Source organism: Strix uralensis, chromosome 4 (genome assembly GCF_047716275.1).
Source record: "Strix uralensis isolate ZFMK-TIS-50842 chromosome 4, bStrUra1, whole genome shotgun sequence".
Taxonomy (NCBI): Eukaryota; Metazoa; Chordata; class Aves; order Strigiformes; family Strigidae; genus Strix; species Strix uralensis.
In genome coordinates this window covers 89,682,826-89,710,472 of record NC_133975.1, presented here as the reverse complement: position 1 = coordinate 89,710,472, position 27,647 = coordinate 89,682,826, and the positions used below count along the sequence as shown (strand labels likewise).

Sequence of the window (27,647 nt, the reverse complement as noted above, 5' to 3'; positions counted from 1 at the left end):
ACCCCGACCCGGTGGGACCAGCTGCTGCACTTGCAGAGCTCGGGGACACTGCTGTACAGTCAGACCGAGCGCAGCGGCCCTGTGACAGGGGGCCAACACAGTCCAAGGGGTGGAAAAAACAGACACTAGAGCCAAAAGCACCATCCATCCACATGAAAAAGCCCCAGAGAAATAGCAAGTAGTAAACGCCTCAAGTCTAGAGCTGAGGTACTGTCCAGTCAGTTACAGCAGGTAAATAAATAAATAAATCGGACTACAAGGACCATATGCAAAGTATTACCTGTGAACAGATGCCAAAAATACCTCCGCCTTCTGGCATACGGCTGACAGCTCGTCACGAGTCACGCCGAGTCGACATGTCAACATGTGAAGGAGAACTGGCAACACTGGGAAGCCTGTAATTGTATGGCTTATTGGTAATAAAAACTGAAGAGCAGCACCAGCTTTAGAAATGCGAGTGTTAACATCAGCATTAACACATTATCCAGGCAACAAGGCCAGGAGACAGGGCTCTGGCTACTGCCCCACTGTGATGCTTTTAGGTCCAGCGCTCTCCCTTCCACTCCTCTCACACCCACTATTGGGTTCACCTGTTGCTCCATTTGTATTGCTAATTGTAGTAATTACTTTGCATGTAAGAGCCTTTCTGCTAGCCAAAAAGCTTGCTGATGTAACTGGCTAATTACAGTGTCTTTAGGAAAAGGTAATTAACTGTACATGGATCCAGGGGACTCATACATCGCAGAGCTGGCGATTCACATCAGTTGAGATGGGAAGGCGCAGGTCTCTGCTGCACAGATCACCTGGCCACAGGATAAACTCAGCCAGCTAATCCCAGCTGGGGAGCCTGCAGATGGCTCCCACTTGCCCCCTGGTGATGCCACACCCCGTGTAGCTGCCCGGGTCCACCCCTGGGAAAGGGCAATCCTCGTGGTGACAGGGAGACAGTAACACAGAAGCCCAGTCCTGGTCAGGAAAGAGCCAAACTTGCAACACTTCATTCTTGTTTGAATTCTGTTTCCAGCCTGAGGCTCCTCCAAACTAGTATTTCTTCCCAGAGTTACTCATGTCGGAGGCATTTCATACTCACTTTCCTCCCTCTCTGCACGGCTGTGGTTGGCAGCGTAGCCAGCCTTACTTCTGGTTCTTGTAGATGTGCCACAGCTGCTGCCACTTGACAGACACACCCAGATCTGGGATTACATTTTCATTTTTATTGAAATACAAAAAGTGCAAACTGTGAAATATAAGATTGGTGCAGATTAGAAGGAAATAAACAACGTGAACCGTGAAAACCCCAGCCCTGACGAACATCAACAGAAAAGAAGGCAGGGAACACCAGCAACAAAAGCAAAGCCAAAAATTTTGCACAGGAGCCCCCGTGCATAAAAGAGGAAACAGGGACCAGAGGGGCCCTCAGCTCCCTCTCAAATTATCAAACATTGCCATAAGGCATCCAGATGGCCCCAGCGCCCCCCGAACCACCCAAAAGCTCTGGTGTGGGTACCTTGCCTGGGCCAGGGAGCGATCGGAGGCTGTTAAGACAGCAGGAGGCTTAGCAGAGGGGAATGCTCTAGGTGATAAAAAGCAGAGGGTTGAAGTGGAATAAGTACCCCCACAGGGAGAAATGGCTAACAGCTAACCCAAAAGACGAGCCAGGGAAGAGACCCTTGGGCAGCTCTACAGCAAGGAGAAAACTGACAAAGACCAGCACCCTAATCAGATACTGCCCCCACCCATGTGTGCCAGAGAAACCCAGCCCAGGCAGTGCCCTGCCTGTGAGGAGGCTGCCCGGGAGAGGAGGGGATTTAACCCCGGGCTTGGCAGACACAGGCTCTGGTGGCCACCCAGCTCAGGCTGCAGGCAGGCCCAGGCCAGTTCCTTGCTCAGGTCACAGGAGGGATATTTCAGTACAAGGCATTCAGGAGAGCAGACTGCAGAAGCAAAAGCAACCCTGGTTCCTGTGCCTGCTCCAGGGCCCCCGGCAGCTCCAGCATGAGGAGCAGCAGAGGAAAGGGGATATTTACACTGGGTCCCTTCCAGGATTTGCAAGCACTTTCCCACCATGAGCAGTAGCAGCTTCCTGAACACCCTCCAAATCTGCTCCCTGCAGGCACTGGACTGGAGCAGGCTTTTATCCCTGCCTGCAGGGGATGCACCAGTCTCCATTTTGCTAAAAAAAGGAAACATTTCAAAAATTCATTAAAAAAAAAAAAAAAGGCAAAAAAAAAGCACCCACCAAACAAACTAACAAATTCCATCCAGAAGACAGACACTTGCAGCACTCCCTGCTCTCCCCCGGGCGAAGAGCTAAGCTACCCCAGCTCTGCTCCCCTCGCTACTGGGCCCGGAATGGTCCCTGGTGCTCTGCAGGGCTGGAACGTGCCACCCTCCCCAGGGAGCTGAGGCACCGCCCAGCACCAAGGCCTCAGCGCCCCGGCACATGGGCACTTCCCGTTCCAAGCTGCCAACCTTGGGCTTGTTTGTCCCAGGAGAAGTTAGCTGGGTTTGCCTTTCCTCCAAGGCATGGTGTCAGCTGCAGACATAGTCAGAGCACCAAGTCTCCCCCCAAACTCAAGCCTACACAGAGCGGGGTGCCTGCAGGGAAGAGAGGGGCTGCACCGGGCTCCTTCAGCCTCCACCGTCTCCACAAGCTGTCCAGAAAGCATTGTCTCAAAACAGAGTACACCTCTGTCCACACTATCCATCCCAGATTACTCCTATGCAGCACATCAGCCCTGCTAACTTACTCTAGCGGAGATCACAGGTGAATTAAGAGCTGAGTACCTCTACCTTCAAAACTTTTATTTGGTTACTGCTGTGAATTGTTCAGGCTGAAACAACCCATATCCTGGCCAAACAGGGAAGACCCCTACTCTTGGAAGAGGGAGACTAAGCAGCCTTGTAGCCTCCACAGGGCAAAGTCCCCCGGTATCTAGAAGGGATCAGACCCAGTCCTCTCCTAGAACAACTCTTGCTCCCTGTTCCCACCCACATGTTGGTGTATCTCCTCCAAAGCCAGCTGGCCGGACCTGTATTGCCCCACAGAACTGCCTGTGTTCGCACCCATCCCCATTCCAGAGCTTAGCAAAAAGAGCAATTTCCATCATTCCCGCAGCAGATGTCACTTATTTTGATTACAACTGGGGCACCGGCCTTTGGTCAGCGTTTAAAAGCTGGCTAAAATATTATGAAAAAGCAAAATATTATGAAAAAGCAAATTATATTTAGCATCCAGTAGCTTTTCAAAAATTAGTTCTGCTTGGTCCAAAAGATTTGTCCCTGTGGCCAGATGCAGCAGGGAGGACTGGCCCAGGCACGCAGGGCACAAGATACAAAGATAGAACACACCAGTGACGTAAGGCTAGAAGCTCCCTGCTAACACCCTGCTGCCGGGCCCAGGCGACACAGAAGGATCTTTTTTAGCTCCGTAACGGGAACGCTGCAACCCAAACCCGACAGTGATGCCCGAGAGTACTGCAGCTGCTTTGGGAAGGTGCCAGGCCCACCCTGCTCTGCGCCTGCCTTGCAGACAACCTCATCTCTCCAGCTGTGCCCAGGGCATACAGGATGCATCTGAGCCAGCTTCCATGGTAGGACAGAAGGAAGGTATGAACCGAGGAGGAGACAGGGCCAAGGCCCCTGGCATGGAATAGCTGTTCCCTCACAGCTTTGGCACATGAGTGCTCAGCACCTGGGCAGAAATTCAGAAACCAGGCCTGCTGCACTCCAGGGTGAGGGTTAGCCCCTGTCCCTAGACCATCCCACAAGACTACACACTCTGTTACACTGTGCTGGAGAAAAATCTGCTCAAAAAGACAACCAACCAAGGCGGTCTGTGCCAGTCAGCACAGATACACATGCCTGACAGGGGAGAAGAGGCCTTGAGCTGCTGCCACAGGGAAAGGCAGCGATCCTCATAGTGTTCAGCCCTTTGGCGCCACCAGGAAACTTGCTCCCTGCCCTTCAGGCTCACCAGCTGCCAAAGGGCCCCAGCCAGCCCCCCCTGGCACAGCCAGGTCTCACATGAACCATCCCAGCCGGGCTGGAAATGCTGCTGGAGGGACAACACACCTGAGCTGGGTAACTGTGGGAGGCACCTCACCCACTACACCCCAGCAGACACTGAACAGTACCTGGAGTGGGTGACCCCGGAGGAGTTTGGGCTAAATTCAGCTTCCTTGTATTGGAGTCTGACAGGTAAAACAGCCCGCGTGCTGTGAGCCTGTCCTTCACTTGCCTGCCAAAGGCAGGGGGTCTAGAGTGGTGTTTGCAAGTGCAGGACATGCTGCTACCTGAGGCACAAGGGCTGTCTGGCTCCCTCCCCCACTGTAGGTGCCTCTGGGGAAAGGCAGAACACATGTTCAGTGCTGAGAGGTGGCACTTGCAGCAAGAACATCCCCGCCACAAAACCCAGCAAGCCTGCCCTAGCCCAGCTGGGGCAAGGACAAGGAGCTGGGGCTATTGGGAGCTTAAACAAACAAACAAACAAGATCTTTGCTGAGGAAGGGACCAGGAGGGCAGAAAAACTGCATGTGAAGGAAGAAGGAAAGGAAGGCAGGTCATCTGATAGGGCAGCAGACTGGTGATGAGCCCTGGAGGAGCTGCACAGACTGGCAGGTGGGTTAGGACTCCACTCCCAGCAGTTGGGAGACCAGCTCCCCTCCACAGCCGGAGCAGCAGGTCTCCTGCTCGCTTACTTACACACCTTCTCCACCATCTCCACAGCCCTCGCTCTGCTCATCACCCAGAGGATCAATGGTCCCTTTGCACTGGAGACAGCTTGATTGCAGCTCCAAGACAAGGTGGGAAGGTGGGCACAGTGTGCTGGTGTGGGCTGGCCCGGGTTCAGGCCTCCACATCCTCAAAGAGTTCCTTCTGGTGGTCCAGCAGGAACTTGGTAAAGGTATTGATGGGGTTGATGGCTTTTAGGGTGATGGCTACATCTTTGGCCCACAGCAGATTCGGGCCAAACACAACTGCCAGGTTGGTGTTTGTCATCTTGTTTCTGTCACTGTGAGCAGAGACCTATGTGGGAAGAAAAGACACTGTTGTAAATCCTATGGAACAACACAGCAGCTGCCCTCTACCCTCCCCAAAGCCGGAGCTGACAGACTCCCAAGGGCAAATGGGAGGAGAGGAGATGAGGGCCTGCTGCCAGAAGACAGCTGGGGGAAACACACAGGACATCCAGCATTCAGAAGGTGAGGAGCAGTATCTTGCCATTTGATGCTACAGCTCAATCACCATGCCATGTCACAACAGCAGGAGCAAGAGCACTGTCAGCCAGTATCTCTACAGTCCAGATCATCACTCAAAACAAAATGATCTTCCCTCTTGCTAGAATAGCCTTGCAGTGGCTTCCCTGGCAGCTGAAAGTTCTGTAGGGCAGATGAGGGACCCCTCTTCTCATCTAATCTTCTACCCATATAATTTGCAGTTGTACCTCCACCCTGGGGAGCTTTCTGCCTCCCTGGAACAGACCACACAAGCTTAATGCCTGCCTGCACCTCTCAGCGTTATGAGAAGCAACTGCTTAGACTAGTTCATCATGATCATTCTTGATCTCTGTATAACAAGAAGATAAAGTAAAGAAAGGCAATCTCCTAGCTTGAGACTCATTTCCTCTCAAAGGAGAAGAGGGAACAGGCAATCAAAAAGCTGATGCAAGGCACTGGCAACTGAACTAGAATATGACTGCCCACCTTTGGAGCAGCTCACCTGCACCAGAAAGGCTGTCAGCAAACGGAGCACTTGGTAGTTTTCTTCTGGCAGAGTCTGGAGGGTTTTGCGAACAACATCCACACGATTCACCTCCTCCACATCTAAAAAAAAAAAAAATCAAGTGAGACAGGACAAGCAGGTCCATGAGGAATCCTCAGCACCCACCCTGATGAAATCCCTGCTTGCAGACACAGGGAATCCCATGCAGGACTGCCCCCCTCTGCAAAGGGCAAAGTGCCAGGGCAACATTCGGGGAGTAGCACACTCTTGTTACAACTCACTCTGGAAGCTGACAACATGGCTGTAGAGGCCAAAAGTGAGGAGGGGCTCAGGTAGCTCCCTCAAGAAGGTCTTGAGAATCACAGCAGGGAGGTGGACATCTTCATACTGCTGGAAATCTACAGGCACACCTGAGAAAGTAGAGCAGAGACTCAGTGCTCACTGGCCAAAGCAGGATCTCCTCCAGACAAAGAATGGGACATGGTGGTCAGAGCCCAGAACTAGGGAAGCAATATTTTAAAGAACACAGAGAGGCTACTGCAGCACCACACCTTCTAGCAGAGTGAAAAAATGTGTCCCAAAAGCATATGCAAAGCACTGAGGAAACCAGCACTACATCTTTAGAAGCCATCAAAGGAAACAGATGACCAAGTTTCTTCCTGGTCGTCTTTGGTCCCTCCAGTATAATCAGACTAAGATGGTATAACCCACACCGAGAAACAGGGAAATTTTCAAGAAGGAAAAGGGCAGCAAGGGGAATTTGAGTGAGAAGGAATATGCTTTCCACACAGCAGAAGTATCAGATGCTTCTCCCCTGCAACTCAGGTCATACCCTGATGGGGCCTCACCTAGAGGCCTATCACAGAAGGAGAGGACCCATGACGGACTCGTCCCAACACCGTTCCAGTTGGACAGCAGTAGTTAGGGAATGAGAGGGGCTTTGCTAAGTTTGGGCACTTACCCATGTTGTATTTTTGCTGGACCTCCCTGACAACCTGTGTATTTGCTGATCTCCTGAAAACCCCCTCTGTAGTAAGAGCTGTGAAGTGAGAGCAGATGGAGAAGAAACATCAGCCATGTGAGAGTCTCTAAAAATGCTGGTCTTAATGATCCTAAATCTGTGCTGTGGGGTGTTCAGGCAGATGTCAACAAGTCCCTTTTTTAGAGTACAGCAATTCTTTCTGCTTCCACTACCAAGCAAAGGATACACTTATACAAGCGGGAGTGTGGACAACTGGAGGCAAGAGGTCTCCTAAGCCCTGCACAATCTCTCTTGAAGGCTAACTCACCTACTTCAGGCCTTTACACCTTATTCTAGACTGCTGCTTATCTTACCACACTCTGGATGGGAACTTGGCTGGAGGAGAGGCCACTGACATGGAATTAAGAGGGGCTGCAGCTTCCCCTGAACGCTTACCATGCTCCTGCAAATGAGCAATGGTGTCTCTGACCACCAGAGGAACCGGAGACTGATCCGGGCTCTTCTCCCTGAGGCTGCAGGAAGAGACAAAAGGTTACAGATGACAGGTCCTCCTTGCCCTGCATGCAGCCCCGGAGTCCTGAAGTTGCCCACACAAACTCTACCACATAAGATCTTGCTATCCCAGTCCCTGGTTCAGACATTATTCCAGCCTTCTCTCCTCTTCACCCATCATGCTACATTACTCACCGGAGCAAGTATGAGCTCTTTACTACACCACAGGAATATTTATCTATCTTCTGTAAAAATCACAGCCTGTAGATGCCAAGGCAAAGGGGTTCCCAGAAGGCAAGGCTGCTAATTCTGAATCAGGTGAAAAGGGCTGAGCTTCCTTTTTCCTTCCCCATGGCAGCAGGGGCAGAAAGAAGCTGACACATGAGAGAAATACAGACGGGATAAGTACACCCACCCCACTCCTGTAGCAGAAGATATATCAACCCAATGGCTGTCAGGGAAGACCTAGTGAAGCCAAGGTGTCCACTGCCACCCTCACATTTGAGTATTTATACCGCTTGAGAGCATGTTCACCCCTCTCAGGCTACTAACAAGCTCAGGCGCACAGCGCTACGGGGTTACATTTGGAAATGTTGTGTTGGAGCTGGGGAATGTGTTCCCAGATTGCTTCAGAGGATCTGTCTGGCCACACAGTACTGGCTCCTCCTCATTCCCCAGGGAGGCAAAATCACACTCAAAGTTAAAAATACCTTCAACACTTAGCCAGTATCACTAGCCCTTGCCTGTGGCTGTGTTTGCCTGTGTCACTGTGCAGGAAGGGGGGTGGGAGTCAGTACAAGGGTGAATGGAAGTGCTTTTAAAATAGAATTTATGATATGGAAAAAATCTAAGAAACAGATCTGCAGCACTGCTCAATCAAAATAACATAGCCCTAAAGACACCTCCACCAGCCTTCCACAGACCTCCTTTGTTTAAAGGAAGTTTCTAGTGGCATAAAGCCGTCCCCATGGCCCTTATTTTGCTCCTCTCTTAGTGACCCTTAGCTGCAGAAAAAAATATCTCATCCTAATTTAGATACAATCTAGCCAAGGGAATCAAGAGGCTGGAACTGAACTGAGTCAGTCAGCATCTGGATATGAGCACAGTTCCTTTGTAGGAAGTCTGAACTGCAAGAAATTTTACAGACGCTTTTGCTGCTCTTCAGTTATATATACAGTGACCTCATATCAAGCAAGTCTGGGCAAAAGCAACACAATCCAGAGATACTCACTGCTGGAGCGAGACTCCAAACTGCTGGTTTGGCAGCGGTGGGCGCGGGGGTGTTGACTTCTGGGGCACTTGAGAAGGTTTCTGCAGGGACCTCAGATATGCATCGTGTCTGTGGCAAAACACAAACTAGTAAAAAGCCACTCCACCTCCCAGAAAGAGCATGAACCCAGCACTGCCCGTGACCCACTGCACACCCACTGGTAACAGCTCCAGCCTAGCATGCTTGATTCCACCGATGCAAAACCAGCACAGGCAGCTCTGGAGCACAGGGGCAACAAGAACAAACACCTCGTTGCCAGAAAAAAGCAGGGAGAAAGGAATATCTATCCGGAACCAGGAGCTGGAGCAGCTGAGGATGACAGGCAATGTGGGCAGGAGACCAGGACAGCACTGCTTGTGATGAGACAGTTGCACATGTGTGCGAGGGACAGGGAATCAATCTGGTGGGACCGAGATTGTGGCAACTTTAGGAAGCCCCAAAGACAAGCTGAAATGTGCAGAGCGAGCAAATTGGGTGCCCGGATGCAGCAGATGCGCACCATGAGCTCTAGGTCAGCAGCTTGCAGAAAGCCCCTGAGGGGAGAATGGGAGAGGCAGGGTGGGTGCTCCACTGGAGGAGGATTTAACTCGAGGACAGAACTGGGCACTGGGGCCAAGGACACACAAGAAGGAGCATGGAGAGAAACAATACTCTTTAAGGCAATTTGTCACCACTCCCTCCAAAACCACTGCCTGAGTGGTACAAGCTCTTCCTCCCCTCACCATTCCTCTAGAAAAGTCCCCTCTCACTGAGCCCTAAGCAAATGGGAGACAGGCAGCATTCTCACTTCAGCACTGGGCTTGGGATCCCCAACTGTTCCAGCTTCACATACTCCTCCAGCTCACTAAGGAAGTTCACATAAAAAATCTTTCGTCCAAACTTAAAGCTGAAAAACAAGAGAAAAGTAGGTAAGTGAGGAATCAGGAAATCCAGTATCAGAAAGGACTTCTTACAGGCAAGGAGAGCAGGGGTCTGCAAGAGACATCAATGGGGCAAAGGGGCAGGTATGGCTGAGCAGCAGATATCACCCACACAGCTCTCCAAGTCCATCTATTTTACCAGGAGATGCCAAGACTTTCCAGGTAACGTGAGAACCCCTAGAAGCAGCAGACTCCCTAAAACACCAGATTTCTCCTTCCTAAGTTCAGCAGTAGGCTGGAAAAAGTTTTGGTTTCCATTATTTTAAAGAGTCAGGATTTCACCATCAACACAATGAATTAAATATAATTTGGACTGATGCTCTCACTTCCTTTTTCATTATTAGCAGAGCCTGCAACACTTTACTTCCACTTGGCTGGATAGAAAGGGAGCAGCACAGAGCTGCAAACTCTGTAGGTTCCCAGAGCAGTACTTCTTGTGCCCAAGTATTTCTGAGCTCAGAAACAGGAGGAGATAGCACAGGGTGAGAGACTTTAGGGTACGCTTGGCTGCCTGGGCTCATCTTGTGCCTCCCTGAGAACGTCCCATTATTCCCCTGCAGTGTGAGGATGTGGGTGAGCCTCCTATAGTGCTTCCTACCTGATCAGAGGCTTGAAGAGAATCAGCAGGGTCTTGATGAACATGGTTGGGTGCACAATATACAAGGCTTTGATGTTCTTCTTGTACCTGCCAAGAGAAGCTGCATAAGGATGAGCTGCACTTTAAAGCAGAGGAACCAACCTTTCCACATGATTAAGGCACGCTGGGTGCTCTGTTCCTTTTGCACTGAGCCTCCCCGGTCCCCAGCACCCACAGCCTCTGCTCTCCCATGCTTCATAGCTGTGTCAGGCCACTCAGCAGCCTGAGGGCACGCTCTACTGTATTCCAAGATTCACCGAGAAGCAGTGAGCAGCCTCACCAGGAAGCAACAATTATACCATGGGGCTGACACGCTTGCACTGGGTCCTGGTTTTGCTGCTTGCTTTGTTGGCCTAAAGCATGTAACCACAGAAGGAGCTGTTTATCCCATGATTCAGCCTGCATTTAACAACAACCCACCTTCATAAGCAGCAGAAATAAATGATAATAAATTATTATCACCAAGCTACATGGAGGGCCTAGGGAAGATCTTCTATATTAGGCTAGAGAACAGCATGTTATATCCTTGCTTGCTGCAGCCTTACTCACTTGCGATCAAATTCCCTGTAGGCATCCCGCAGCCAGCTCAGGGATGGCTTGTTCTCACTGGTCAGGCCATGGTGCAGGTACACCAGTGTGTAATCACTCTCCACATACTGGTCCAGTGTGAATTTCAGGTACCTAAGAAGAGACAACTACTGAACTCACTTCATGCTTTGCCACAGAGAGGATCATCCTCCCTTTGGGACTCATTTTTGTGTGCCCTAACAGAGGATTTGCATCCCCAGCAGTAGAAGTAAGCACTTTGGGAGGACATGTCCAGCTAAAGAAGCTATTGCAGATAGATCTGGCCCCAGGAGTCCAGCAATTGGGAATTATGTCAGGTTTAAGAAGTTAACAGCAGCCTCCTAAAACACTACTCACCCCAGTAGTTTCACGTGATCAAGTTGATGACTTGGGGGCATCCGGCAGGCACTGAACAAAATTACTTTCCTTCCATATTTGTCATCACCTGCAGATGAAATGCCAGAGATTACAGGGATCTTGAGGACTGCATTGTGGTCTTGGCAGCAAGGGGTAAACAGAGAATGGGAAACTGCCATAATGAGGCCGAAGTCTGAATTGCCACAGCTGCCAGCAAAGCTAAACCTGATTTTCAGCAGTTACCATGGGCCTAGTATGGAAGCAGAAACCTGAACACCAAGTCAACAATGCGAATAGAGAACAGAGACCACGCTCTGGTCCTGAACGAAGTGAAAGGATTGGAAGCCAGGATGCCTCAGGGCACCTAGAGATGGAGGCTTCAAGTACAAAGTGTGCTCAGAGCATGCATTAATCCTGCAATGCTGCCCCTGGGCACTGCTCCCGATGCATGTGTGCCCAGGGAGGCACAGGGAACACTGCCCCTCACAGGCACAATGACCATTCCTTCCATCCTGCACATAGTCCCAGACTAACTGCTTGTGGCCTGGTGTGTTTGTTTCTTGCTTCACCTGAAGCTTAGTCCTGCACACAGAACAAAGCCATTTCATACCCTGGAAACCAAGAAATTCCTAGAAGCAGGGTAGTCCCAGCCACATCCCAGAGATGAGAAGCAAGCACCATCATAAGCCTCTTCTACAGATGGACCAAGTAGGGCTGCTGGATTCTCCAGGGGGATTGCAGAACAAGCTGTTCACTGCTTCCTAGATTTTCCATCCACAGAGATATTTTTCCAACCTGAGCTGGAAGGAGCTGCAAAGTGTGGCACAACAAAGCATTCTATGTAAAAACCCAGCAGAAAACAGTCCCCATCACACTGGAGCCAAATAACCTACAAAGCACCCTCATCTCAGGGAGGACACTCCCTCCCAGCCACCACTTGAGGTTTCAGAGACAACAAGCCAAGTTTTCCCCAGAGCACGTCTTCATATGTCAGTGGACTTCTGCCAGCAGAGATCTCAGCCCTGTGAACAAAACCCGAGCAGATGGGCATGGACAAACTTAGCAGACATGCTAAGGGAACTGAGAGATTTAGATAAGAAAGAACCAGGTCACAAATCTTTTGGCCACATGGAATTTGAGGGAAAGTCTGGTTCTCTCACAGACACATCACCCAATCCATTTCCATAAAGATGACTTTTTTAACACCGATTCAGATGAAATGGTCCCTTTAGTGTGAAGGGTTAAAGTCTTCTGATCTTTCTTGCTACTCACCCTGCTCTGAAAGCTATGTTTTCTTGTCAAGCAGAAGGAGCATAAAGCTGTGGAAGGGGCTACTGAGGTTATACTCAGCATCACCCTCCTTCCTCCCCTACAGCACAACGATCTCATACAGACCACAACACAGAAAAGCAGCAAGGATGGCTATTATGCAGGACAGCCCTGCAATACATCATTCCTCTTGAAATATATGCTTTTTCCCACACCAATTTACAATATTCAAAGCATGCAGCCGTTTTCGCACATTTGCATAGGCTCTGGCCCTCAACTACTGCTTGGTTACCCTTGCCATGCAGCAACTGAGATCTCAAACTGAGCCCCAGAACAGCAAACCTGAGGTTTCTGAGAACGCTGCCTATTAGTAACAGATGACCACTTGGTGCTGCAAATGGCAGCCAGAGAACTGACACACACCAGCCATGAGATCAAGATGCCACTAACCCTCTTTTACCTCCATCCTGGCCAGAAGAACATACTCTTTTGCTACTTGTTCACTTATATTTTCCCCTTGCAGGTCCCATTTTCAAGTCACTCACCAAACAACACAAGAGACAGAATTTACTGATGCACACAAGCCAGAACCTCTACGAAAGCTAGGGACACTGAAGCAGCATTAGGTACAGACCAGGAAAGGGGTGGCATAGGCCATCACATTGACATACACATGCGGAGGTAAGGGGCAATTAGGGAGGACGCATGACCCAGAATGCAGGACTAGGAGAGAGTGATGCAAGGCTCATCTGGAACAACCAGATACAGTCACAGCCAGGCCACAAGACCAACATCACATTGCATATCCCACGGTAGCCCACTCTCTGCCTAGCCCAGAGTTTCTTGGTAGCTTGCTATGAGCTTTAGGGCTGGGTCTAACGCACCTAAGCTGTCTATAAAACAAAGGTGCAGGCTACAAAGTCCTGGACAGGGAATATGGCATATTGTGACCCTTCCCAGTGGTCTTGAGCCACCCGTATGTCTGCACTTGGAAAACAAAGGGTCCTGCCTGCACAGAGCAGTAAGAAGACGGTAGCATCTGAGAACCTGTTGAGATTTGTAGTGATGAAAGAGACGGGTCAGAAAGACTACAGATCTTTGCAGATCATAGCTCTGTGCTAAAGTCAGAATAGCTGCTATCTTCAGTTAACTGAGAGGCTGCATTTCACACCAGAGTGGATGGTCTGAGGGCCAGAAGCAGACTGCAAGCTTGATCAAGGCAGGCCTTGGTTCTGAGGAACTGCAGTACAGCACCACGTTCATGCGATGTTGCGGGTGGCCACAGACTTAGCTCAGGCTCCTGGGAACCAATTTCCAGACCTGACAAGTCAGGAACCACATAGCTTAAACACCTTCCTCTGGAATGACATGAAAGCCTATGGCAGAGCCTATGCAAAGTCTAGAATCTCGTTCCTTATATCACCTTGGTGAAAAGGTCTGGGATCGCTGGTAAAGAAAAACAGACGATCCATGATGCTGCCAAAGGGGAGATGGCATGTTTCCCCTGGATGATTTCCAGGGCCAAGTACACCAAAAGATAATCTGTAGTCCCCTGGATGACTGAAAAAGGAGTGGCCCATTTTGCCTTCCAAATCAGAATGAATTTATGCACGAGACCTACACAGGAACCAGCATGCCCATTACTGACTTCTGGGTTTCACTCCAGTTCCATCACACTGAGCTCAGCCTGTCAACATAGACACTTTCAAAACAACCAACCGCCAATCTTGTTTCCACCTGACATGTATCAGATCAGTCTGGTTCATCCAGACATGACAAAATTCAAAATTCAGCATCAAAGGTGAACAATTAGTTGTTCCAATTTATAAACAAGAACCTAAAGCCCATTCCATGCATTCTTGGCTGCTGGAGGAAACTGCCTGCAGGTGGCCTCTCTGCCTCCAACAGAACAGATTCTTACAGTGTTTGATCTTTCCCAGATGCTCCATCCCTTGCACTGTTTGCTTCCCTGTTTGCAATATTAATCTTACGTATCTAGGTTTTCACCCCTCGTTTGCAATTGCAAATAGCTGAAGTCTCCGTTGAACACAACTAGACCATGAAGTAATCACTCAGCTTCTCAGGCTGTCTCCTACCTCTCCCAGGTGAGGAATGCTCAACAGTTAACAACAAACCAACAAAGAAGCAACTAAATACCATCAGTACTCACAGAGCACTCCAACAGTGCGCACACCTTGGTGAGTAAGTTCATACATTAAAAATATTTTCAATCTACACTGGAAGTAAACTACCTCCCTATAGGATGCAATTCAGATATATTTTTTTAACAACAAAGAGCAAAGCAGTAGCCAATATGCAAAGCCTCTCCAGTCAAGACAGCTGCTCATCTAAAGAGATACTAACTTGTAGCACTGATGGACATGCTAATTCTCCTGAACATTGTTATGGTGCTTTTAAGGCCCAAACTCAGTTTTTCCTCTCACCCGAAGACCAGCATTTCCAGTGCCCTCCTAAGACAAGGGGCAAGGAACATCACTGCTGTGGTTCCAAGCCATCAGTGCAGGACCACACTTCCAAAAGGGCTGAAGTTTAAATACTGAGGCTCATGTTTCAGATTGACACCTGCAGCAATACAAACATATCAGAGCAGAAATTCGTATTAAGGTAGCAGTACTGTCCTGAGACAGGACTCTATTAATGAATCTGTACAGCCAACACAGAAAATACACATTTCACTTGCAAAACCTGCTATGTACTTCTAGGTACTTCTCCTGAAATATATCTGTTCGCCTTTATGCCATGATTGGAGGCTGTCATACTACTCACTGGCAGCATAACTGCAGTCCAGGGATGCTGCTCATTCCTACCTTCATCAGGAACCCTCAGCTGAGGGCCCACCTCAATGAAAGATTCAAATGGGAATATCCTGGTACTCTGAGACTGAGAGAATGCAAATGGATAAAACCTGCCACCAAAAGCTAGTGTTACTGGTAAAACAGCAAAGTTAACAGAGTTCAGGGTCAAGGAGAGGACACGACTACATAATTCTGGAACATTACTACACAAGTTTCACAAAGCTTAAGATGTTTATCACAGCCACTGTCACTAAAAAACTTCTCTAATGTAATTTCAGGTTTCTGCCAAGCTTATGACACAGCTGGGCAGTGTTTAAGTATAGTAGATTTTAGTTGCCTGTTGAATTCCAAAGTGGATTTAGCCTCTCAGGAAAAGAAGGCAAGGAGCTCAAAGAAGTATTTTAATACATGACAACTTCCACCTAGATATTCCCAATATCCAAACACTGCCAGAATCATAAAGCCTTACCAAGTGACTACAGCACTAACTGATACAAGATATACTAGAGGGTCAGGTTAAAGAATGCAAAATGGCAGGATGCCTGAGAGAATGGTAAATGGGGGAGAAGAGCCCACATAATGAGGCAGTGAGGATCAGCATTTCCACCGACTGTGTGAAGGTCTTGGCCTGCTGTTCAGAAACACAGAAAGAATTTCACACCAAAAGAAGTTTTCATCTACACTGAGAAGTGTGAAAGCACCAGCAGCCAAATTCTTAAGGCTTGGGACTGAAGTCCAGAGAGTTTTAACAAATGTTCAGCGAGCACAGAGCAGTCTAGCACAGCTTCAGGCTAGAATGAGGAACAAGTTACCAAAACACAACATCTCTGCAGCCAAATGGAGAAGAAATAGATAACAGTTGCTTTCAGCTGGAGAATCCAGTTTGAGCACCAGCTGCTTAGCACGTGAGCACAGCAGCAGATCATATGAAGGAATCCTAGGATGAACTTCCAAAGCACACATGACAACGAGGTAAATTTGAGTTCAAACTGAACTGGTCCAAGCAGGCCACCACCATAACAGAAGAGGATCGGGATTTACACTGAGACCCAAGAGCCCCAAAGTGCCCAAAGTAAAGCCCACACGCCAAATTTGGCTCAGATGATTCTGCTGTGCCCGAGGCAGAGGTGCAGCCCTCAGACGACAATTTTGTGCAGCCTTTGGACTCGTGAAAAGTTGCCAGTGCAGCCTAAGGCTGAGCAAAGTTTGGGCTCCCCTGAGACAGTCCAGCTACAGGTCACGGTCATGCTAAAGGAATACCATGATCTACAGTACCAAATGTTAGCGCCACAAAAAATCTACCTACCTGGTTGGGCCTCATCAAGTCCACCCTGGTCTGGAGGAACAGAAACAAAGTTATAGCAAACCAAGCTTCGCATCCTTCCCCAGAAAGTAATATTGAGGATAACGTCTCAGAGTCTAGCCAGATTGCCGCTGGGATACATTTAGTTGCTGTCTTGCAGCAGTCAAGCTCCTTCTATTTCATTTTTCCTCCATGCTCCTCTCCAAAGACAGTTTATCTAACAATTAGAGGCGGTAACAGCGATCCATGATTTCTGAGTCTCTTTCTTGAACTCGCAACTAATTCTGTATAATCATAGCCAAATTTCTGGCCCTTACTGTTACACTTCCCCGACCACCAAAATGGCAACTGTGATGCTGCCACTTTTAAAAGGGTTAAACAAAACTAATTCTGAATGTCAAAGTCCCCTGAACAACTTCAGAAGTGCATAGAGAATGGCATCATACCGTATGAATAACACATCCAACAGACTGTTTTGCAAGAAGCTGAATTTCACGAATAAGCTGAAAATGGGGACAATTGAGATCTTCAACACAACCACAGCTTATTTTTAAAAAAAGCAATTTAGTAGATTCTGAGTAATAAAATAAACTGCCAATTAGAAAAAAGGTTTCTCTGGGCAGGGAGGGGTCTATGAAGGCATTTATTGCCATGCCCAGCCCCTTCTCCATCACTCTCACAGCTACATTCTCAAGAGGCCCACATGGGCCTATCAAGACACGAGCCTGAGCAAGGCTCTAGAAAGAAACTCTCCATTCCCTTGGTCTCCCTTAGAAACTTAGAATCCCTTAGAAACTCTCCATTCCCTTGATCTCGCACATTAAAACATGGTGCACAAGCTGGGCTTGATTTGGATGGGCCCAATTCTACAGAAGCAACTCATCATTCTGTATCATACAAATATGTTTTTTAAGGCAAAAAAAAAAAAATCAGTCAAAGCCAGAAACTACATCCAAAAGCAGCAGAAATGCAGGCACCCTATATTGACAGAGCTGCTAATAATGTACCATACTGGAAGGGAAAAGGACCCTTGTTATCAGAGGCCTTTGCTGAGCCCATTAGCCACCAAAGACACACTGCAACACACTTTCAACAGAATTTTTGTCTGCAGCTTCTACCTTTGCCTGCTTAATGAAACAACAGCTACTGGTGCTCCAAAATTGCTTTTAGCTCCCCATGTCAATCACCGGCAGCAACAGCAAATCATCAGCACTAGTTACAACGTGGGCCCCTGCAGCCAACAGCCAGTCACAATGCTTTTCAGGTAGGTTTCGTACTAGATTCACCACTGAAAAAAAAAAAAAAATTCACTGTTGAAACTGCAGTTTCAACCTAGTAACACACAAGAAGGTACACCCCCAGCTCTCCACCTTGCTTTCCCACTTCAATCGCAGGTCTTACACACACTAGCATCACGCCTTCTCTGCGAAGGCAGCCCTGCAGACTGCCAGCTAATGGTGTGAGGCAGCAGATTTCCCACAAAAACTAGCAGAAACATGCTCTGAGTTTCAGCAAAGCTTTGAACTCACTGGGCAGGGACTACATAGCTGAAGTAAATAGTGATGGCCGCTCTCCTGACAACTGCTACACCAACTTCTAGCCTCCACAGCAGCAGAAAATTCAGACGCCAGTCATATGTTAAGCCCCAGTTTTCTTATCCCAAAAGGAAGAAAGCCAGTTATTGTGTAAAATGGGAATGCTGATGCACCTCTCAGCTGTAGGTTTGCATATTGACCACAAAGGTGAGGCCAGTATTTTGGACTGGGCAGAAGAACAAGGAAGGAACACACTGCCAGAAAGCTGCCAAGCACCCTGCTCTTGCCACCCAGCCCAGGTTTCCAGCAGGCACTGCCATCTCCAGAGACCTCCTTCAGACTGTTACTATTTGCCATACATATTCTTGCAGTTCAGCCTCTGCTGAAATTCAAGGCCAAGATTACATCACCCTAGCCTGTCTCAACCCCAAAGGACATGGAAGCAGCACCTTTGACATGTAAGAATTACCAGGAAACTCTTAAACATAACAGAAATTTGGGCTAGTTCCGCAAAAGCCTTCAAGCTGAAGTCTGTGTTTCCTCCAAACGCTATGTGATGTGAGCAAGAAAAAAAACCCCACACTTTGCAGAAGTGGTCTGTGCAGTGAAATTGAGCTGCCTCTGCTCCAACTTCTAGCCACACGTAGAGATGAATTTCTCTGCTATAATGCTCACAACTCAGAGTCAAGAAGAGCACAACCACACAGAGACCTCTCCAGAGCCTGCATAAAACACTCCAAAAACACACACCTTAAGGCAGGTCTGAAAGGATAGGGGGACTATCATCTCTTTCCTTCAGAAAAGCATTGAATCCCAGAACCAAAAGGTTTCCCAAAACTGAAGTACTCTGATTTGTAACAATGTCATGGCACTCCCTCAGAACTGTGGGCTAGATGCCTTGTGCTGCCACCTTCCCGGGACACACCACCGCACAGGACAGCAATGACATGCCTGCTCCTTCCCCACAGACAGAAGAGACAGGAGCACAGGGCACAAAGGAGAGTCCCCATGAAACTTCTACACTATTCTGAAGTGAAAAACAAAACTAGAAGCCTTATTTTTCTAGAAAATTCCACAAAATGTTTTTCCATATTATTTTCCCTCTTTAGGCCAGACAGCCACGGTATTCAAATCCAGCATTCCTTGAACTGAATCAGAAATTAAGGTCAGCTAGAAAATGAGTGCACTGATTTTTTGTCACCAAAACTAGGCTTTTAAAAAGTTATTAACACTATGCATCCATCCCACAAGAAGCAATTACTTTTCTGACCACACAGGATAACCCTGGGATCGTGGAGTTCAGCCCGAGGATGGGAACCAGCCTTCTGCTTTTGTCTCAAAATAGCATCATCATCCCAGAATCTATTTTAGGGAAGGCAGAAACAGCCATATGCTTTCTGCTCTGAAGTGCAGAACAGGGAAGGACGTGGAAGAGAAAGCTCATAATCAGCAGAATGGATAAAACCACCCTTCATTTGCTGCCATTTGCTAATACTTACAAGAGAACTGAGCTATTTTGTTTCAGGCTCAGCATGGTGAGCATTCATTGCACCTGAAGGTGCTGACAAGCACAACTTGTCAGTACAGCCAGATTCAAACAGTTTCATATTAATGCTCCAGTGAGATTTCGATTCTCCAGGCTACTTCTAATAGCATTTTTCCAGATTTTCCCAGATTGTTTGCCTTCAACAACAGCCCAGAGAACATTACCCTGTTTGATTCTCCGAACAGTTAATGTTATTAATTATTGACCAAGAAAACTGAACAAACAGCTTCACCCCAGAGCCCAGATTACAACTCAGGCCCCTTTGATCAACTTCATAAATCCTGCTTGCAGATGCGACACCAGAGAGTCTCAAAACTATGGGACAGCAAATCCACTGTCTGGAGCTGTGCTACTAGCTCTTCTGATGCCCAGAAAGACATTTGCACCCTATTCTGTGTGTGGGGACCATCACAGGCTTTCAGATAAACTGGCTACTGGTGAAAACTGGCCAGGAGCAGCCGACAGAAGCTTCTCTGAGCTGCTTTTGCACTACACAGAGAGCTCACTAGAAACACAAATTTAAAGCACAACGAGGAAGAGATCTCATTCAGAATGCAGGCAGACCTCCCAGTCAGCCATCACACCACCCTGAATTAGATAATTCTTCATTTGCTATCCTAGACAACGTGTCAAATGGCTGCATTCCAACAGCCACAGAGACACACCGCCACTGGAGTGACACTCAGAGAGCTTGGGGAAAAAAAAAATATCATGTTACCTCGGAAAAGAAATCCCGCAGAAGGACTAGTGCTTATATCAGGAGGCAGCACACAAAGTATATCCTTGGTTTGGGCTGGCATTCCAGTCTTATCAATGTCTCTGATCTAAACTCCCTGCTAAGCACTTTATCTGAAGCTCTGTCTGAAGTGAACAACAGTATTATTTAACTCACCAGCTCCCAGAGTCCAGAAACACCAGTTACCTCTGCCACTTGCATTCCAAATATTCTGGCTATTACCACTGAAATGGTGGAGTCCCTTTCCAGTTTCAGCAACAGGGAGACCGGGGTGCAGACATCTATAAACCCCAGTCTTGAAACTTCAGTCCCATGGAAAAGAAGGTTAGTAACACATTTGCAAATGAAAGCACTTGTGGCAAATCTGCAAGACGCTGAATACCTGGCCTGTCAACCTGAGCAGCCAAGAGGCACACAGGAGACAAAGGACAACAAAGTTTTGAGTTTGCCATTATCATTTCGGCCCCGAAAGATGTAAGATGAGAGGTTAGGAGAAAGAAAGCTCATTCTAGAAGACAGCCCAGAAAAGATGATGTCAGGACAACTCTTACCAAGGTAAGTGCCTGAGAATCTTCCTTCCATGGTCAAACCCTGCTGCAGAACAACCCTGAATCAGGAGCACTCCAGCTTGTGCCTCTGCTTTGCTGCAAATTCACACGTGGGGCAGGAACCAAGGCACAGAAAAATGGCAATAGGAGGGGTAGGAGGTGGCTACAGATAACCAAGGAGGAAGCGTGAATCAAGTCACAACAGGTTTTTAAACAAGGAATGCAAGACAAACTGGGATTAGCCTTCACTCAGATTTACCACAGTAACCTAAAAACTATCCCCAAAACTCTTTCTTATGGAGGCTCCATGAGTAAATTGCCAAGGGTTAGTGTAATTAAAATAATACAGATAAGACAATCACACAGAGAAAATCAAAATGCTTGTGACCCTGAATGATTGGGTGTTTCATTGCAGCGGGACATGGGCCTATTCCCCCTATATCAGATTTCGGTAAATGTTGTTTCTGGACAGAATGGCAAGCTCTGACCATTCAGATATGAGAGCTGCCAGACCTACTGTGGATTACTCAGTCTGCGGAGGACCTTGCAGCTGCACTGCCTAACTAGGTCATTTCTGCAGCATTCTCAGGTAAAAACCACACCTTGTGCACAGGATATAGTCAAAGGCCACATCTAAAACAATTCAGCAAAAGCAACCAAGTCCTGCTAATAATATAATGAAGACAGTAAGAGCCAAGAAGAAATACAAGTTTAACCAAGGTCAATGGAAAATTGCACTTATTGTAAACATTTGAGCAGTTTGGTGCTCCTTCTCTTTACAATGCCGGCTGTCATTGCCACTTGGGCCTGGCAGACACCCCCACAATCCCATTAGAAAGACCCTTCCTTAGCCCAGCTGCAAAGACATCAAAGGAGAAAACAGCAAGACGGCTACCTGCTACTTCCACAATGTGGTGCCTGGCGATATCATAGTAGGGATCATCCCACTGCAGGTGAGTGACGGGCTCAGGGGAGCCTTTGGAGTCCTCTGCACAAAACACAAGGAACAAGCAATTAGAAGAAGGGGTCTGGAGCACCTTGGCGAGGGGTACCACAGAGATAGAGGAATGAGAAAAAAAATGGCTCTTCAACACGGAAGGGATTAATACACACACCTGTCCACCTCGGAAACCCACCTTTGAAATCCTGAGGGGGCAAGAGCAGCAATGAAGAGACTAGTCAATCCTATGAGGTCTATACATGTCCCTCAGACTGTACACCCTCTCGAAAATGACTGTTCAGATGTGCCACAAACATTCACAAAGACCAAAACCCAAGTGCCAAGGGCACCATCATGGCTTTTTAGAGCAGGAGGATCTTAACATTGTCCCTTGATGGATGACCGTCCTATACGCCCTTGAGCTAATTTCCCTGACCAATCCAGGCAGCAGTCCATAGCACAGGATTTCAGAGCAACAACTCAGATCTCCAGCACCACCTCCCCCATGGAAGTTCAAGACCCTTCCACTCAGGAAGGTCACACTATCCTGCAAAAAACCACAACAGAGGACATTCAAGGACTTATAGCATGTCTGTACTGTCAGCACCAAAGTGCAGCCAACCACAGGGCTGAGAAGAGTATATTTACATCAGCTGGCTCTGAGCTTTTTAGTGCTGCTCAATGTCAGGGCTAATTTACTTGGGTGTGGTGCACGATTAATGTGTCTATAAAGCTTCAGAACAGAGCTGGGGCTCTCTGTATATGTAGATATGACCACAATGCAATTCCTTTTTGGCCAAAACCCAGACCCCAAACAAGCAGGCTACTTACCTGATTTGGGAAAAACAGGGGCTTCATCTGCTGGCCAGTTCTTATCATCTATGGAGGCCAGTTTGAGCTGGCTGAGGGACTGGTTGGTATCATCCAAGTTGAGGTCATCCTGAAGCTCTGAGAGTGGGTCTGTAGCCATGGTCCCCAAATACCGCAGTTTATTTTCCAGCGTCTAGAACAAGGACTGCAGCGAGGACTGCAGCGATTGCTAGGTGAGACACAGAGATCACAAGTTTACCTCCCCACGGAGGCTCTTCCTTGTCCTCACTGATTTCCCCCAAATCCTCCCTTATCTTTACTTATCCAGAGATCATGCTTCCCCTCCCCCTTAACACAGGCAGGAACTCCTCCTCCTCCTCCAAGCCAGGAGCACCGGCATATGTCAGATTCTTTCGAGCCAATTCCTATCAAAAGGCCATCAGGAGCCTGTACCAACCCTCTCAGCGGGTCCCTGCTTGACCACAGCTCTGTACAGAGTAGCTTCTTTCCTGAAACAGGAGCAGCCCCAAGACGCCGAGGAAGGCGACAGGCTACACCAGCCCCTGCCTGATGCACTCACTGTACCAGCTCGGAGCTCCCCCTCCCTCTGAAGGGCTGGCACAAAGCCCAGCTGTTTCCACAGTTGGCCCAGTGCTGGAAGCTTTCCCAGGAATCACCCCCTCCCCTTCTCCCCATAAAGGAGGGCCAGAGCTCTCGACAACACTGAAGTGGGTGCTTCAGTGTGCTGGGATCTGAACAGAGAAGTGAACAGCTTCTTAAAACAGGATTTCGTAGGCTGAGCTAGCAAGACAAGGAGAACAACACACATACAACCCTCACCTCCCTTCAGCATCACCCAGCAAATCCTTTTTCCTACATGGCAACAAGCAGCAAGGAATCACCTCTTTCATTTAAAGCCATACTGCTAGAACGAGTATTTTTCACCAAGCATTCCATAATACTGAGGAGACCAAGGAATTAAGAGGCTCCAAGAAAAGGACAGCTCAGAGCATTTGCTGCTGCTGGCAAATACTTCTCACTCTCACCTGAAGCAGAAGATATGTCCAACCCGGGAGTGAGCTAGCACAGCATACAGCACCTCCTAAGGGTACCAATTCTTAGGGACAACCCCTAGGAAACAGCTGTTATGCTCTAAAGTCAGTGTCCTGGAAGTAAGCAAGGTAACGCTGGAAAGGACAAGTACGTAGATCTGGATTGCTCACACAGACCACACGGACAGTAATTCAGCGGCCAACAGGCAGCAAGCCAAGAGGAACTGTAACAAAACAAAAGGACACCTTGCACTAGCAAGACTCTAACGCTGTTTCTCAGACAGGCTTGTGCTTGTTTTGCATTGCGAGGAGAGCAAAGGGTTCAAAGATGACCTGAGGAGGCGCAACGCCTTTGTGTGGAAAGATTATATTCATAGTAAAGCTATTTCCTTCAGCAGAATGGAGGGGGGCAACGATGTTTTGCATCTTCCATCCCTAGGGCTTGAATGCATATATTTATCCAGAGAAGATTATGAAACAGTTACTCGGATGTGAGCGCAGAGGACAAAACCTGTGAGAGACTGAGCGCTGGAAGGCATCAAGTCCATGCTCAGGGCAACACTTGTGACCAAGCTTGGGGATGCATTTTGAGGTACAGGAAACTGGATATTCAGTGTGTGACCCCTCCCCCTCTGGATCACTCCACACTTACCACTTCCCGTCCTTCCTTATCTGCTACTCACCAGTTTACAACCAGTTTTCACCTCTCTGGGGCTCCCAAGCGCTGGGAGCTTTTGTTAAACAAATGAAATAAGTTTCCCGAAATATGAAAGAGCCAGATGTAGATGGGCAGCAGATCACCAAGACAGCACGGCAAACGCACAGGGTCTGACCACTGCAGCCAAGCAGAGACCCAAGCAAAATTATCCCCTGCCCCCCGGCGAGGGCTGCGAGAGCTGTCTGACCTCCCCTGATCTCCAAGGGACGAGGAGCAAGAAACCAGGTTCCTTTGCACCGTGAGCTCATGCTGGAACCACGCAGCAGCAGAGCCAAGGGACAAGGACTCCCCACCCCTAGCAGCTGATCCAATTTCTATGGTAACGCCAGGCACCAACTCATGACTCAGTGTGCCTAAAGCAATTCCCCACTGCAGCTCAGCAGCCCCACAACCCAGCACCCCACGCTGAGGAAGCATCCAGGGCCCCCCAGGGCAGTGCCTCGGCATTCCCAGGGACCTCCTGGCGCTGGTGGGGACAGAGGACCGACATTCAACTGCTGCCGTCCACTGAGATGCCTTTCATGTGAGATTCTTGGGGATGCCCAGCACCAACAGTGGCCCCAAAGCACGGTTTTAGGGACCAAATCCAAATCTTCTCACAGAGCAGCGATGGCACTGCCTTAGGGACAGCAAGACACCAAGTGTCCTCACTTGTCCCTACAGGGATCACGACTCGGCTTCACAGCCAACTTGCAGCACTTGATGAGAGGCAGAAGGGCTGGTTATTAGCACTGGGGGATTTCCCCTTAGGCATAAAATTAATCCTAGTGTGGCACCACGTGGAAGAAGTAAGTCTGTTAGTAGGATCCTTACAGTTCCACACCGGAAAAAGAGCCCAGTAGATAGTGCTCTGCCAAAACCTTCCTTACCCCTTGGAAAGGCCACTAGACTCCCCAGATACCTCCACGTGCTTTTCACAGCCAGGCAGGCAGCTCCATTCCTTGGCTCTAGGTTAGTGCTCCACAGCAGAAATGTTAATGGAAGGAGGATCTTTAAGGTCCCTTCCAACCCAAATATGATTCTATGATCCAGAGCAGAAGATCTCTTAGATTTCAGGTCCTTCTTGTGAACCAGACCGTAGCTCCCAGAGAGACCGAGAAGGTTTTTTGCAGAACTTTCCCCAGCCCTTTCCCAAAAGTGCAAAAGTGCAGAGGGTCTCACAACAGGTAACCCTAGAACAGTTTAAAGAAATATAATCCTCTAAATGCCTAGGGACTAGTAGGCACTGAGAAGGAGAGACCTGGAGTTAGGATGTAAGAAACTACTTGGGGATCGGAGTACAAGGGTATACATTTCACTTCCCAACAGTGCAGCTGCATGAGATTTTTCCCTGTGTACTCAAAAATGACCCATAAGCAGGACCTGTCATTGAACAGAAAGTCCATCTGCATCAGTATAAGGATGAAATGGTTGTCAAAACCCAGCATTTCACCAGACTTAACTCAATTTAAGAACCCCACTTGTTTTAGGATAAATGTCATGACAAGATGCAAATGATACATCCTGTATAGCCAATCATAAGGTGAGAAAAATGACATACCTAGATTTAAAAAGTAAAAAGCCTAGTCAATCATTTAACAACTAAAGAATCACACGACATCAGAAGCATTTACTTACTGCCAGACTCTAAAGAGCCAACTGTTACCATTTTCCCAAGCATTTAAGTATGTTTTTCTGAGCCTATACTGGTTGACCTGAACACTCGCCAACTAATAAAAATTTACTTTCTTGATAACAGAGAGATGTTCTGGAGAACAGGACGTTCTGCTGAAGGAGAGAAACCTCAGCCCCTTAAATACAATTTTCACATGAATTCTGAGCTGGAGATTCCTTATACAAGATCCCACCGGAATTTACACAGGGAAGACAGTTCACTTGTACCTATGAAGTCTTGGTGGCTGCTGTTCATGCAGACTGTTTATTTCTGCAATTCCAGTTTCCATCACTTATTTCTAAACTGCACCTACTCAGCAGTTTCCTTTTCATGTTTTTCTTCCAGGTGTACTATTAATTCAGACGTAAATCTACACATCAAAATATGTCCATGCACGTATTACCACGCCCTGGACCTGTACTTACATACAATAAAGAATTACAAAAGCCAAGCAGCCTCTTCTTCCCTGCCTGATTAATGAGAAATGCTTAGACCCGAAGGAATCCCAGTTCTGGGGTGACTGTATTATTTTTCTGACTCTGCTGCCATCTGCACCTCCTCTCAGCTTTGTTCCATTTACACAAATGTCTGTTTTGCTGTACACACACCAATCAAGTCCCTGCACTTTGCTATAGTCTTAATATCAAGCACAATGCAAAAAGAAGAAGGAGGAAGCAGTTACTCAGCAGCAGCACTCACTGAGCTCCAGGACTGAGACTCACTGAGAAAGCCCAGCCCAAGTCTTCCCTCACATCAAGACTGATGATACCACCGAGAGCATCACTACCCTGAAAGAATCGCAGGGTCAAGCGCCAGACCTGCTTTGGCTCACCATGACCAACTAATGCAGGACAGACATGCTATTGCTCGGGGAAACTCTTTGGTCCTTCATTATTGTAACAGCTTTTTAAACGAGCGGCCTTCCTTCCCCAGTCATCGCAAACCTTTGCTGAAGGCCACCTCCGTGCCTGCTGGAAAGCCATCCCAGCCAGCAACCGACCTCCTCTTAGTGATTCTCCAGAGGGTGTGAGAGCAAAAGCGCTGAGCTCGGCTTCCAGCACAAAGTGCAGAGCCTGCGACCAGGGCCGTGCAGGATCCACCCATCGCCCTGGGAGCGGGTGAGGAAACGGGGGCACGCGTGAGGAAACGGGGGCACGCACAGCCCTGCAAGGCTGCACCTCTCCTCCTCCTCCTCTCCACTAGACCCTGGATTCTGTCCCATTCCCTTCCACCGAGCTCGGTGACAACCCAGAGCCAACTTCAAGATTCGACCCAGGGACTCAAAAGACCTGCCATTTACACCGCTAAAAGGAAAACCCCGAGTGCCCCCAGCACAGGCCACCCGCCTAACGGAGGGACGTCTGACAGCCCCGGCAGGGACGGCAGCCACCCACCCCCGGCCCCGCCGCGGCCCGGCCCCGGCAGCAAACCCGCCCCGCCAACGCCAAACGGCTCAAACTCCGCGGCCCCCCAGCCCTCGTTCCCCCGGGCCCCCGCGGGGCTCCGCCGGCCGGGCTCTTCCCGCGGGGCGGCCAGCGCGGACCCGCGCCCGCCCTTCCCCACAGAAACAACCGCCTCCCCTCAGGGGTAACCCCGGGCGGGCCGCCGGGCCCCTTCCCCGCGCCGCCAGCACCACGACAGGCCGCTATGCCCCCCGCGGCCCGCCGAGCCCGGCCGCGCTCCCCGGGCCCCGCACCACGCCCCGCCCGCCGCCGGTACCTGCTGCCGCCGTCCGCCCGCCTGTCAACCCCCCGCCGGCATCCGCCACCCG

General features: G+C 48.8%; 1 protein-coding gene across 6 annotated transcripts; it reads right to left on the bottom strand.

Moving 5' to 3' along the window:
* Window positions 1-1,194: 1,194 nt before the first annotated feature.
* On the bottom strand, window positions 1,195-27,647 carry ARHGAP1 (Rho GTPase activating protein 1). Of its 6 annotated transcripts, XR_012628847.1 has the most exons (15): window positions 27,596-27,641; window positions 22,474-22,681; window positions 21,598-21,690; window positions 16,341-16,370; window positions 10,950-11,037; window positions 10,575-10,706; window positions 9,987-10,073; window positions 9,256-9,354; window positions 8,430-8,537; window positions 7,142-7,218; window positions 6,686-6,763; window positions 6,006-6,134; window positions 5,722-5,825; window positions 4,709-5,028; window positions 1,195-1,237 (listed from the first exon to the last, which is right to left on the bottom strand). XR_012628847.1 is itself a non-coding variant. In XM_074867738.1 (14 exons), exons 2-14 carry the CDS (start codon window positions 22,610-22,612, stop codon window positions 4,849-4,851), a joined length of 1,344 nt encoding a protein of 447 aa, XP_074723839.1. In that variant the 5' UTR covers window positions 22,613-22,669; window positions 27,596-27,647; the 3' UTR covers window positions 1,195-4,848. The 6 variants fall into 6 exon arrangements, 5 of the variants coding, with proteins under 5 accessions (XP_074723839.1, XP_074723836.1, XP_074723838.1 ...); XM_074867738.1 differs by having other exon boundaries at window positions 1,195-5,028; window positions 22,474-22,669; window positions 27,596-27,647; XM_074867735.1 differs by having other exon boundaries at window positions 1,195-5,028.